Below are 15,416 nucleotides of genomic sequence, written 5' to 3' on the forward strand. Positions count from 1 at the left end.
TTTAAATATTAATTTAATATTTTAATATTTCTTTACTCTCTCTTATACAACTATACTATAATACTACATAATATACTATAATAAAAATCCTAAACAATGTTAATAAGAATTTGAGAATCTGTTTTTACCCAATGGTTAGCTGGTAGAGAATGCCATATGGCATTAAGCTCGCCATTTGTACAAAATTTTACTGTGCAATAAAGAATAAAATAAATAAATAAATAAATGTGTAAGTGTATGTAGGATATATCTGTTATATAACCTTAAGTATATACATACATACATATCTGTCACGCCTGTCTCCCATTAGGATAGGCAGAAACAATGGAACGCCAAATGCTTCGATTCAAACAAACATCTTTCGCTTCTTCCACATTCATCAATCTTTTCATACACGCTCGCCGGTTACGGGTACTTTTAATTTGGCCCTTCTTCAGCAATGTTATTATATTCATAATTAGAGCAAATTGTATATTAGTGCCAAAACCGTGGGATGAGGACCTGGTGATCTGTAACACAGGTTTATCCTACTTCAGACACCAGTTCTTCACAATACATTAACTTATGTAACCTTTAAAAATAATGAATAAATAATAGATGTGTACTTCTGGTATTGTGAAGAAAATAAACTACTTTATTTGTTTTTTTTTTTTTATTATTATTGTTAATTAATTATTTTGTTCTAAGGACAATTTTGTACGGGAACAAAAAGTCCGTCGTCGCGGTGGTTTGCAGTGTCATATTATTTTTTTTCACTGCCTATTGCGTCACTTGGTACCTACATTATTAATTGGATAAATTTATCATCAATAACTCAGTCTTGCGCAGTGTTATTTGAACTCTGATATAGACAATACATAACAAATATTGTTTTTTTTTTATTTTAGTTTACTCTGTGTGTGTTAACTCCAAATAAGGTTCTTTAAAAAAAGACATAAAATACGTATTTCTTGTGGTAAATATTCGTGACATACTAATTGAATTATATTTTATTTTATTATACATAATATATACACCGTTTGTATGTGTGTATGTGTGTGTGTGTATGTTTGCGTGTGTGTGTAGAATAGGCCACCTATAACCAGAGGGAGACTTTGTACAAAAGTCGATTGCTTGGATACCTCTGTCGCATTCGTGTTTCTACCATGAAACAGTTGTGTTTGCATGGCTGTATTTTGGTTTGAAGGGTGGGATATGGCGTAAATTTACAGGGTACAGAGGAATAACATCTGAGTCCTCAGGAATGGCAACGCATGGGGGGTATCATGGGAGTAACAGTATACTCTGTTATGCTAACGCCTCACTTAATGGAAAATGGTAACCGTCGCCTATAGACATGAGCAGTACCATTGACATAACAGAGTATACTGTTTCGCTCAAAATACCTCCCATGTGTTACCATTCCTGAGGATTCAGGTGTTATTCCTCTGTGCCCTATAACTTCAGTGCTATATCTCACCCTTTAAACCGAAACACAATTGCTTCACGGTAGAAACACGAATGGAACAGAGGTACACAAGCAAATGACGTTTGTACAAAATCTCCCTCTGGTTAGTTAAAGAATTCATAAAATTGGTTTACTATTTTAAGAGTTTATCTATTATAAACAAAAAAATTTTTTTTCCTTTTTGTGATATAGTAAGTTTAGATAATAATTGTAAAATTTACAAGAGGTTAATAACCTTAATATTGTCGTAATCATCATTATTATCATATTTCTATCCTCCAATAATTATTTATTATTTGTTTTCCACTTCCATTCTTCTCTATTCGCAGACATTTCCGCATTCACTCTCATTCTGGCCATATCATCTTTCACAAAGTCCATCCATGTCTCCGTTTGTCTTCCTCTGCCTTTATAGCCATCCACATTTATGCTTAGTTCCTTATTTAAAACATGCTCCTCATCCCCGCGTATCACACGCTCATACCAGACCAGCTATTTTAATTAAATTTATATCAATTTTCAGATCATGTTACTCCTGCTTTGGACGGTGATTTTTATCGCCGCTCTTACATTGTACTTCCGCCGTGTATACTCAAGATTCAGCAAACATGGTGTGAAGCACTTCAGACCTATCCCACTGCTAGGCAATATGGCCAGAATCGTGTTGAGGCTCGACCATATGGCGCACGATTTAAATAGATATTATAACAGTTTCCCTGATGAGAGGTAAGTAGCAAAAAGCAAAGCGAGCATAATCTCACGGGCCCCCGGCCTGATGGGGGCTTTGGTTCGAGTGGCCATTGGGTACAGAAAAAATCTAACTATAATTTAAAAAAAAAAAGGAACTATATTTAATCAATTTAAGAATTAGAGAATTAACTCGAGAACATTTAGGAATTATATGAATAAATTTATTCCTTTTTCCCCCGTGGGTGTCGTAAGAGATAGCTAAGAGAAATTAGGAGCGAAGGATGGGCAAGACAGCGCCCCTCTTGTATCATCACCAAAGCCTAACTGCGGTTGCCAACCTGCCTGCCAAGTGTGGCAACACATGGCAAAACCTTCGACTGCAGGGGAGGTCTATGTTCAGTACTAAATAAGTAATTGATAACCTAATAGTTTATAAGCATAGTTTGATAGTTTTGTTTTTAATTCTTATTTTGTATGTAGTTTTTATCATTCATTCTTTTTTGTATTAAAAATTAACCTATTCTGTTGCATCTCTGTGAATGTTAAGTACAACTATAATTGGACTGCAAACTTATAATGCTATTGTTGTATTCTATTGTTAAAAGTTATGTTTGTAATCTGTTGTTATAAATAAATAAATCAACAAAGTATATTCAATAATTTAAAAGTTATCCTATTGTGCCATATACAATGGTGCCTCGTCGGTGTATACCGATAGCGCGGGCTGGGATACCATTCCATTTTCACCCATAAAAAAAAAAACTCATAGATTTACCCGCAGTCATTAAAATATAATGTTTAATGGTAATGGTATTAAATTAAATAATTCTAATCAAATAACTATTGATATTGGACTTCCACAAGATAACACATACATACATATCTGTCACGCCTGTCTCCCATTAGGATAAGCAGAAACAACGGAACGCCAAATGCTTCGATTCAAACAAACCTCTTTCGATTCTTCCACATTTATCAATCTTTTCATACACGTTCGCCAGTTACAGGTACTTTCAATTTGGCCCCTACCGACATCTTCATTCATTCTTGCTCGATAAATCTCTTTCGTAATTCTTCTTTCATCCATCCTCTCCAAATGACCAAACCAACGCAACATTCCTTTTTCGATTTTTGTCACTACATCTTCTTTCAGTCCACACTTAAGATAACACCTAGTTCAGTAAAATAAATATATACATATTATACAAAAAATAGTTAGCAATACAACGATACTAATGAATACAAATATTTGTTCTGTGTGGGAATCGAATCCGCAATTCGATACGGAACCCTAAAATAAACTTGGAATAGTGTATATAGATTAGTATGAGCATACTGAGGTCTACAATGATTAGGAGTTCAAATGTCAGTGAGATAACAGTATTTTTCTTGATACTAAATACATAATTATAAATAAATATAATCATTTATATCTAGTTAAAAATAAATATTTGTATTTAGAACTTAAATTATTATATAACTAGCACCCCGTGGGGGGAAAGGGATTGTTAGTAATGGAGTTTGACAGCCCCATTGCTAGCAATATGCCCTATCAGGTCGACCTCCACGTGGTTCCCCCTGGAAACCATCGTGAACAATTCTTGTTGAATTTGTCACGATGGACTAACTGACCTGCTTCATCCTCACCTATCATCCTTCACTGGTGCCCCGCCGGTGTATACAGATAGCGCGGGTGGGGTTACCATTCCATTATCATCCATTAAAAAAAAAAAAACTAGCGCCCCGTTCCGGCTTCGCACGGGTGGACATTTTTACAACATTTTACATTTTTATCTGATCCTACCTAGCTACCTATTTCATAGGTGTGCCCACCCCCACCTGCACCTCTCCCGCACCGCTAAAATAGGTACGAATAACATATACACGACAGCGTTGTTTTTTCTATTTCTATGACTTATTAAATTCGTAATATCTATTGAATGGAATAGCCGATTTGAACAATTCAAAAAGTATACAATTCAAAAAACATAAATTAAAACACTTTCGATAACAATATGTTTTATTTGAATAAGGATTTAAACAGAAGTATGAATAACATGGTGTAATTTTGGTCGGTATTTCTATCAACTTTTAAAATGTAAGAAGTGGTTATTGTGACAACGATAATAGTTGGACATATAGTATCGCGAAGTTTTTTGTGGTTATTGATATTTTCTTCAATATTATAGAACATACTTTTGTTCTATCACCAATAGTTGCCGCAGCGCACGCGACAAAAGATATTTTATAGCATTTTTTACACCTTCAGTTACGTTAATAAAGTTTTATTAAGGATTTATTGCTAGAAAAGATTAGGGATATTAATCTTTTCTAGCAATAAATATAGCCTGTTACTCAGGGTGAATGTAGCTTTCTAATGATGAAAGAATTTTTGAAATCGGCAAAGTAGTTTTTGAGTTTATTAATTACAAATATACACACAAAAATACAAATCTTTCCTCTTTATAATATTAGTGTAGATGTAGATGTAGACTAGTGTAGATGTAGATAAAAAAAAAATTATCATCTCAGCCATTGTCTATCCACTGCTAAACATAGGCGTGCCCCATAGACTGCCATAAGGAACGGTCCTAAGCCACAAGCATCCATTGACTCCCTGCAATGCATTTGAGTTTATTGCTCCACGTGAGGGTTCTGAGAGCTGTATGACTAGCCCATTGCCAATTCAGCTTGCATACTTGACTGACCTGCCTCGCTGGTGCCCCGACAGCGTATACTTTATTGCACTTGACCCGCTTTTTATTTTTAATTGATCAAAATAGAATGATCAAAATAGAATAGAATGACCTGCACCTGGAAACTATCATAGTTAATTCCTGATGAATTCATCATGATGGGCTAACTGGCCTGTTTTCATTCTCATCGATCACCCTTCACTGGTGCTCCGCTAGCGTATCCCGTTAGCGCAGGCGGGGTTACCATACCATTTTCACCCATCAAAATAAAAAAACCCTACCTGCATTATTGGTATAGATATGCTAGAAACCTGTAAGTGATTACAGGTATAAATGAAGTCATATCGAACTCCAATAAGTTCCACGTTAGGGAGGGAAGGGATTGTTAGTAATGGGGTCTAACTGCCCCATTGCTGGCAATACACCTTATCAAGTCCGGTTATTTGGTTCCCCCTAGAAACCATCGTAGTTAGTTCTAGTGCAATTTGTCACGATGGGCTAACTGACCTGCTTTCATCGTCACCTATCATCCCTCACTGGTGCCCTGCCAGCGTATACCGATAGCGCAGGCGGGGATTTCATTCTCACCCATTAAAAAATACCACGTCGTTTCATTTTTCTTAATTTCCTGGCGAACTCATCACGGTGGGCCAACTGACCTAATTTCACCCTAATTATAACCCTTTACGATTGTATAGCATGATAATACAGTACTAACTCATCTTTATTTATTAAAAAAAAATTAAGAAATTGGGGAGTTATTTTTTGTGAGGAATTTCAGAACTGGCAGGATAAAGCTTGTCCATTATATTTGACTGTTAACTCAGCCTGGTTTTGCACGAATAAATATAATTTTCGAAAATAATAAATAACATATATTACTCGCTGATTAATCGTAATACGATTGAGTTGCTAAATCGAATGAGTAGTTTTTGAGTTTATTTATTACAAACAAACAAATAAATAATAAAATCTTTTCTTTTTATAATATCTTAGATAGCAATTATTCGTCATACAGACGTCCAATTTCAGTCACCGACTCTAAAATGATTTAAAACTGACGTCTTATCTGAGTCGCAGACCAGAGGGAGACTGTACAAAAGTCGATTGCTTTCTCTGTCTCATTCGTGTTTCTACCGTGAAACAGTTGTTTGCATGGCTGTGTTTCGGTTTGCAGAGTGGGATATGGCGTGAATTTACAGGGTACAGAGGAATAATACCTGAGTCCTCAGGAATAGCAACGCATGGGGGGTATCATGGGCGAAACAGTATGTGTGTGTACTGTTATGTCCATGGTACTGCTCATGTCTATAGGCGACGGTTACCACTTTCCATCAGGTGGGCCGTCAGCTTGTTTGCCAATCTAAGTCATATAAAAAAAAAAGACGTCACCTTGCTATCTGGGATTAGTATAGAAAATCAATTATTAATATACATTCTTTGTTATTTATACAGGTTTGTGGGCCAATATGAGTTTCTTAAACCAATCTTAATAATAAGGGACTTGAAACTTATAAAACAAATTGCTGTCAAAGACTTCGAATACTTCTTGGATCATCGAACTATGGTCGACCAAGACAACGATCCTTTCTTCGGGAGAAACTTATTCTCTATGAAAGGTTAGAATCAATATTTGTTTTATGATCAGAATAAACATTTATTGTATTAGTGGCGAGCTTATTGTAATAACCACTGATAACTAAATTGTATACTACCCGCATTTTTGTTTTTTTTTTTTGATGGGTGAAAATGGAATGAAAGGGTGGGAATGAAAACATGTTTTCATTTTCATCTATCACCCTTAGATAACCCTCATAACCTATAACTCACCCTTATAACCTATAACTGATGCTCCACAGGCGTATCCCGTTAGCGCAGGCATCCCGCCTGCGCTACCATACCATTTTCACACATAAAAAAAAATCGGTTCAGAACCGATGGAGTTATGAGGTAACAAACAAAAATAAAATAAAAAAAAAATTACAACTGAATTGAGAATCTTCTTTCTTTTTGAACTTCATTAAAATGATCTAAAAATTATCTACAGGCCAAGAATGGAAAGATATGCGATCGACTTTAAGTCCAGCGTTTACCAGCTCTAAGATGCGTCTGATGGTGCCGTTCATGGTGGAAGCCGGAGAGCAGATGATACAAGCTCTAAAAACAAAGATTCAAGATACAAAAGGTATACCTTATAACTTATGACGAGACATAGTTAGTAGTTTATTTTATATGTTTTTTTTATACCACTGAATTGGCAACCAAGCATATGGCTCACCTGACAGTAAACAGTTACAGTAGCCTATGACCGGTGCAATAACAGGAGCATTACGCGCACATTGTCGACCCTGAAAATACCTCTTCGTCCCTTTTTAATTTTTTTTACAACTTAGAATGGCAAACGAGCTGACACCTGATGGAAAGTGGTAAACGTCGCCTACTACATACCTTACTTGTATTGATATTATAATCGATACAATAAACATATATCGCCGTGTGGTCCCGGCATAGAATGAACCATCCCTTTCTTTCCCGTGGGTGTCGTAAGAGGTGACTAAGAGAACTTAATAGTGGAGGGATTGGCAGTAGCGTCTCTCGTAGAACATCACCAAAGCCTAATTGCGGTTGCTAATTCGCCTACCAACTACTGGCAAAACACCCCTTTAGGAGGAGGCAATGTTCAGCAGTGATTTAGTAGACGATTGTTTGTTGATGACGATGATTGTTTATCTTTCAGGTCACTATATAGATGTCGACTCTAAAGAGCTGACGACTCGATTCGCCAATGACGTGATTGCATCTTGCGCTTTTGGCATTAAACTCAACTCGCACAAGGAAGAGAACAATGAGTTCTATCAGAAAGGCAAAGATGCAGCCCAATTCAATTTTGTACAATTCATAAAATTTATCGCATTCAACTCTTTTCCGATGATAATGAAAGTGAGTTATTGTATTAGCCTATTTTAAAATTTTTTCGTCTAATTTTTTTTGTTTAAGAGTTTCCTCTTGTCACGGCATCTATTTTATGTATTCTCTTTCAGCCAGCTCTATTCCAGGTTATGTCGTATTAGGAGAACAAAGATATACAGAATAGTCGTCCCCTACCTGTCTTGCTCTCTTTTTTTAGATAGATAGATAGATAATTTATTTACATTACTTACAGCACACAAATTACAATAAAAAAAAACATACACATAATACACAGTAAAAGAGATAAAAGGAAATCAGTTTTTTTGGGGACACAATATTTAATAATAACTATAACTATATAAATGATGATGATGATGATGAAGTTACTGGGTACAGAGGAATAACACCTGAGTCCTCAGGAATAGCAACACATGGGGGGTATTGTGGGCGAAACAGTATACTCTATTAGGTTCATGGTACTGCACATGTTTATAGGCGACGGTTACCACTTTCCATTAGGTGGACCGACAGCTTGTTTGCCATTCTAAGTTGTATAAAAAAAAAAAAAGTAAAATGAACTTGATAATAATAAACAAATCAGATTACCAACTAGTAGGAATATCGTAAATCGTAATATACTTACGTTAGCTTTTGATAGATCGTTTGACAAGATGTCGTCGCATCTTTAACAAGGAAGGTCAACAGGAAAGTCAATGGGTGACCGAGTCGAGGTCAACTACCGAAATAGACGCATATTCAATGTATATGACCTTAAAAATTTAATTTAAAAATTCAATCCCGGTATACTCCAATTTATATAATTGTATTTTTTTTTAATGAATGATAATGAAATGGAAACCCCGCCCGCGCGGGGGGAAAGGGATTGTTAGTAGTGGAGACTGAGAATCCCATTGCTAGCAATATACTCTACCACGTCGACCTTCTCGCGGTTCTCCTTGGAAACTATCATGGTTAATTCCTGATGAATTCATCATGATGGGCTAACTGACCTGTTTTCATTCTCATCTATCACCCTTCACTGGTGCTTCGCCAGCGTATCCCGTTAGCGCAAGCGAGGTTACCATACCATTTTCACCCATAAAAAAAAACCTCACCCGTGCTATCGGTATACACCGGCGGGGCACCAGTGAAGGACGATAGGTGAGGATGAAGTAGGTCAGTTAGCCCATCGTGACGAATTCAACAAGAATTGTTCACGATGGTTTCTAGGGGGAACCACGTGGAGGTCGACCTAATAAGACAAATTGCTAGTAATGGGGTTGGGGCAATATAATTGTATTAGTTTCATATTTTTTGATGCTATATTTGCCATGTGGTCCCGGCATAGCATGAGCCACCCCTTCCTTTCGATGGGTTTCGTAAGAGACGACTAAAGGAGGGGAGAATATAATCAGCAGGTCTAATACATGTATATGGGGGGAAAGGAATTGTTAGTAATGGAGACTGAGAATCCCATTGCTAGCAATATACCCAACCAGGTTGACCTCCTCGCGGATCTCCCTGCAAACTATCACGGTTAATTCCTGATGAATTCATCATGATAGGCTAACTGGCCTGTTTTCATTCTCATCTATCACCCTTCACTGGTGCTCCGCCAGCGTATCCCGTTAGCGCAGGCGGGGTTACCATACCATTTTCACCCACGAAAAAAAAAAGGCATGTAACACATAAAACAAATATAACGCTATATTAGCCTAACTGTCCACTGCTGAACATAAGCCTCCCCTTTGAGGGGGAGTTTTGCCAGTAATTGCCACGCTTGACAGGCGGGTTGGCAACTGCAGTTAGGCCTTTGGGAATGTTTTAAAAGGGACGCTGCTGCCCATCGCACAACCTTAAATTCCTTTAGTCGCCTCTTACGACACTTATAGGAAAGGAAGGGGTGTGCCATTCTATGCCGGGACCGACACGGCAATTTTAATCGATAAAGTTATTTAAATAAATAAATACATAATTTAGAAAAGCATATTTTTTTTCAGGTATTAAAAATTCGATTTTTCAGTTCGAAAACGTCTAGTTTCTTTGAAAACTTAGTACGAGATACAATGATTTATCGAGAGCAACATAACATCATCAGACCTGATATGATACACCTACTTATGGAAGCTAAGAAAGGTACTTATACATTTGTATTTATTACTTAACTAGCGATCCGACCCGGCTTCACACGAGTGTACAAAATGTATGATTTTACAAAATTAATATTCTAGAAACATCTCTAAAATAATTATTGTATCTTTTGTTTTAACCCAATACAAAATTCAAAATTGGAACGTTACATTCAGAGCAAGCGCCTACAGAATGATTGTAAGCAATATTGTACAGCTGTAAAATTTACAATATTCTTAGTATTGTAAATTTTTAGGTGCAAATTATCTTTTTTTTTTTATTTTAAAAGCATTTAGATTTTTTTATACCATATCTATAATTAGAGAAACTTCAGAGTTCTATAATCATTGATTATTTACGTCAATAACAATCGATACAGTGATGTTAATTATGAAAGATAATTTTTCGAAACCTATCTTTAAATTTAAATTTGAAATTGAAATATAACGAGATCTTTATTCTTAGGACCAATATTTAACTATTTAAGTTTTGTTATTATGCATAATTTACAAATATGTGCATTTTGTGTTTATTTTATAGATACTTGTATCTCTATTTTAAATGTTTGAAGGATTGTATATTACTCGCCAAACGATTTATGGCCGATTGTAAATTCAAGGCTTACGTAAATTGGAATTTATTATATTTGTAATCACTTATGATAAATAAAGAACTTTTGAAAACAAAACAAATATTTAACTATATTTATAATATATTTAAGTCAAAATGATCATAAATTTAGTTTTAATGTATTTTTTTTAATTGGTGTTAATGGAATGGTATCCCCACCCGCGCTATCGGTATACACCGGCGGGGCACCAGTGAAGGATGATAGGTGAGGAAGAAGCAGGTCAGTTAGCCCATCGTGACGAATTCAACAAGAATTGTTCACGATGGTTTCCAGGGGGAACCACGTGAGGGTCGACCTAATAGGGCATATTACTAGCAATGGGGCTGTCAAACTCCATTGCTAACAATCCCTTTCCCCCTAGTTTTAATGTATTAACTACCAGTATAGCTTACGTGTAATTAAAATCTTGAGCGGCTGTGACGCAAGCGCCAGCCTGCGCGCCTCGGGCTGTTGATTAAGGGACTAGAATGATCCCGAAGCTAGTTCAGCTTTCTCTACCAAATTACATCAAAATTAAACCGGCGAAAATTACATTAAAATATAATGTGTAATTACAAAACTTCCAACAATAAATTTAGTTTATGTTGGTCCTTAAAATAATAATTTCGTGAAATTATCAAATTATAATATCATATTAAGAAATAAAACCTATTTCTTAACATGGAAATGACGAATCAGAAACGACTCAAATTTTGATTTATTATCTATTTCTTCATTAATTTATATTTACAGGGAAATTGTCCCACGACAATGGAGTCACACGTGACGCCAATGCTGGATTCGCCACGGTGGAAGAGTCGTCAGTCGGAAGAAATGTTGTGGACAGAGGTAAAAATATTAAATAATAACATATGTATAAATAAATAAATAAATATTTGAATTTAGAAAGTGGAATCGTGTGTCTATAAGTAAAAAAGAAAAAGGGCTGCATTGTGATCGATTCTGACACTCCATTATTTTAGCCTTATATCTAAATTTAAAATTTCAAATTGGGTTCACAGTGAAATCATTATTGTAAAGACCAATATGTACTAAATTTTTAATAGATTTATTTCAAAATTATATAAATTTTGTTTTTTCTTTAATGGATAATAATAAAACGGTAACCAAACCCACGCTATCGGTATACACTGGCAGGGCACCAGTGAGGGATGATAAGGGAGAATGAAGTCAAGTCAGTTGACCCATCACAACGCATTTGTTCAACCGACTTTAAAAAGAAGAAAGTTCTCGACTCAGTTTGTATTGTTTCATGTTTGTTATCTCATAACTCCGTCATTAGTAAAGCGATTTGAAATATTTTTTTTCTGCTATAGGATATACTCACAGATTCAGTTCAGTAGAAATGTCTATAAAATCGGTTTAATATTTTAATTTGTACATGAAAATAACTGGTTTTTCTACAATAAAAATCAAATTTTTTTAACACAATCCTTATTATAATTTTACTCGTCAGCTTGGTCAGAAAACGACATAATAGCCCAAGCGGCCATATTCTTCATAGCTGGATTTGAAGGAGTGTCCACAATAATGTCGTTAGCATTGCACGAACTGGCCATAAACCCTGATGTTCAAGAGAATCTGGTGGAAGAAATTAGAGAAAACAATGCCAGGAATGAAGGCAAATTTGATTATAACAGCGTACAAAATATGAAATATTTAGATATGGTTGTTTCTGGTAAGAAAGATGATTACTATAAAATGTTTTATATTTTGTCATTAATGATTATCATCATTATCATCATCATATCAGTGAATTGTTCACTGATTTTTTTTAATGGGTGATAATGTAATGGTAACCGCGCCTGCGCTATTGGTATACGCTGGCGGGGCACCAGTGAGTGATGAGAACGGAAGAAGGTCAGTTAGCCCATCGTGACGAATTCCACTAGAATTAACCACGATGGTTACCAGGGGAACCGCGTGGAGGTCGACCTAATAGGGCATATTACTAGCAATGGGTTCATTAGACCACATTACTAACAATCCCTTTTCCCCCGACTGTTCACTGCTGAACATAGGCCTCCCCCATAAAGGGGGTTAGGGGGTTTTGCCAGTAACCCCCTTTATGCTTGGCAGTCGGGTTTTTTTTGATGAGTGAAAATGGATTGGTAACCCCGCCCGCGCTATCGGTATACACTGACGAGGCACCAGTGGAAGATGATAAGTGAGAATAAATGCAGGTTAATTTACCCATCATGATGAATTAATCAGGAATTAACCATGAATATTTCCAGGGGGAACCACATGGAGGTCAACTTGAGAGGGTATATTGCTAACAATGGGATTCTCAGTCTCCATTACTAACAATCCCTTTCCCTCCCTGGCAGTCGAGTTAGCAATCGCAGTTAGGCATTGGTAATGTTTTAAGAGGGAAGCTGTTGTCCGACTCTCACGGGAAAAGAAGGGATGACCCATTCATTAATAATAATAATAAAATATAATAATAAGGTAGGTAGCCTGGAAGAGGTCGCTATGTAGCGATAAGACCGCTCGTTGTTGCTTCTTCATCTTGCTTCTTGTAATTATGATTTTTTTATATATATATATATATATATATATATATATATATATATATATATATATATATATATATATATATATATATATATATATATATATATATAATAAAAATTCAGTCATTCAAGAAACCATTTTCAATTTTCAGAAGTGCTTAGACTATGGACTCCAGCCGTTGGATTTGACAGAATCTGCGTTAAAGACTATAACATGGGAAAACCAAACAGCAAAGCTACTGAAGATTACATCGTAAGTAAATTTTAAAATGAATATAACCTGGATGAAGAAACAGGTCAAGTGGAGGAACCATGAAGAGATTGTGTTTGCATGGCTGTGTTTCGGTTTGAAAGGTGGGATATGGCGTGAATTTACTGGGTACAGAGGAATAACACTTAAGTCCTCAGGAATGGCAACGCATGGGGTGTATCATGGGCGCAACAGTATACTCTGTAATGTCCATGGTACTGCTGATGTCTATAGGCGACGGTTACCACTTTCCATCAGGTGGGCCGTCATCTTGTTTGCCATTCTCAGTTGTATAAAAAAAAACAGATTTGGAAAATTCTTCTTTCGTCTGAAAGGATATACTTTCAGATTAGTCTTATAGAAATTTCATAAAAATCGATCTAGTATTTTCGTTTTTACATCAAAATAATTAGTTTGTTTTTAACACACATTTATTTATCGCATTTTAAATTATATTTACTTCAATGAGAGTTTATAACTCACTTATCTTAAAATAATATAAATTTATTTGTACGTTTAATTTATTAATTTCTGTCATTCCTAGATCCGCAAAGGTGAAGGCATTATGATACCGGCATGGGCGTTCCATCGGGATCCAAAGCTGTTCCCGGATCCATTGAAATTCGACCCGGAGAGGTTCTCTGAGGAAAATAAACACAACATTGTTCCTTCTTCTTATTTGCCGTTTGGAATTGGCCCTCGGAACTGCATTGGTAATATTTACATTTAGTAGATTTTTTTTTTAATTAAAGTCATACTGCTGCTCATTTCTTCTTTAAAATTAAGACCTGAGGGAGACTTTGTACAAAAATCGTTTGCTTGGGCACCTCTGTCCTATTCGTGTTTCTATCGTGAAGCAGTTGTGTTTGCATGACTGTGTTTCGGTGTGAAGGGTGGAATATGGCAGTGAATTTACATGGTACAGAGGAATAATACCTGAGTCCTCAAGAATGGCAACGCATGGGGAAGTATCTTGGGCGAAACAGTATACTCTGCTCATGTCTATAGGCGACGGTTACCACTTTTCATCAGATGGGCTATCAGCTTGTTTGCCATTCCAAGTTGCATAAAAAAAATAGTAGATATAGCGCTGTGATAAACGGACGGACGTTCGGAAGGATGGACGGACGAATAAAGTCGCACTATTAGGTTTTATTTGTACCATTTTGGTGATGAACCCTAAAAATATTCCTATTTTATTGGAATTCTCTCATAAATATAATCTCTCATAAATCAACATAACAAAAAAAAAAGAAAAAATCTATAAGCTTAATTATATTCAAATCCGTAATCAAAACATACGAAAATATTTACAAATCTTATTGTAAATAATTATATATATATATATATATATATATATATATATATATATATATATATATATATATATATATAATTTTTTTATATCAATTACTTTTACCAGGTTCACGATTCGCGTTGTGCGAATTGAAAGTAATGCTGTACCAAGTGCTACAGCACATCGAAGTGACGCCGTGTGATAGAACCCCTGTACCAGCAGAACTCGCAACGGGAACCTTCAACATTCGGATCAAAGGGGGCCACTGGGTACGGTTGAAAGTGCGACAGAGCTAAACAGATTGGCTTTTGTTCATCATTATAAATTGTGTATTTTTTTTTAAATGGATTAGAATGGAATGTTAACCCCGCCTGCGCTATCGGTATACGCTGGATAGTTTGTGCAGTCCACTGCTGGACATAGGAACACAAAATGTTGACAATGTTGCTGTAGTTTTCAATAGTTTTGTTTAATATCGTATTGTTTAATTTAATATTGTTTAATGTTGTGTTTCCTTCACTTATATTATATTTGTGCAAACTTTAGTGTCTACCAAATTACTATTTAAGTATATAATTATGTATTGTTCTAGCTGTTTGTTTGCCTTAAATAAATAAATAAATAAAACACGCCACCGAATGCAATCAACGAGTTACCAAAATCAATTCAGAACTGACGACCCAATCGAATAACATAGCCATATAAAAAAAAAAAACAATTAATTTAAGAATCTTCTCGTTTTGTAAATCTCATAAAAGTCTAATAAAATGTCTTACATTATGTATTTGATATTTTTTTTTATTTTCCTGTTTCTCAAAAGGTGCGCATGCGCAACGCATAAAGTATTTC

At 35.5% G+C, this 15,416-nt stretch overlaps 1 protein-coding gene across 2 annotated transcripts; it reads left to right on the forward strand.

The window, feature by feature from the left end:
- The first annotated feature begins 808 nt into the window (after positions 1–808).
- Positions 809–15,351, forward strand: LOC113516608 (cytochrome P450 9e2-like). Of its 2 annotated transcripts, none has more exons than XM_052903019.1 (11): positions 809–955; positions 1,971–2,173; positions 6,289–6,452; positions 6,881–7,018; positions 7,571–7,773; positions 9,744–9,879; positions 11,237–11,332; positions 11,961–12,182; positions 13,173–13,273; positions 13,815–13,983; positions 14,694–15,351. In XM_052903019.1, the coding sequence occupies exons 2-11, from the start codon at positions 1,974–1,976 to the stop codon at positions 14,861–14,863; spliced, it is 1,599 nt and encodes a 532-aa protein (XP_052758979.1). In that variant the 5' UTR covers positions 809–955; positions 1,971–1,973; the 3' UTR covers positions 14,864–15,351. The 2 variants fall into 2 exon arrangements, with proteins under 2 accessions (XP_052758979.1, XP_052758978.1); XM_052903018.1 differs by lacking the exon at positions 809–955 and adding an exon at positions 1,422–1,550.
- The last annotated feature ends 65 nt before the right edge of the window (positions 15,352–15,416 follow it).

This window comes from Galleria mellonella, unplaced genomic scaffold, assembly GCF_026898425.1.
Source record: "Galleria mellonella isolate WM207_F2 unplaced genomic scaffold, CSIRO_AGI_GalMel_v1 utg99, whole genome shotgun sequence".
NCBI classification, from domain to species: Eukaryota; Metazoa; Arthropoda; class Insecta; order Lepidoptera; family Pyralidae; genus Galleria; species Galleria mellonella.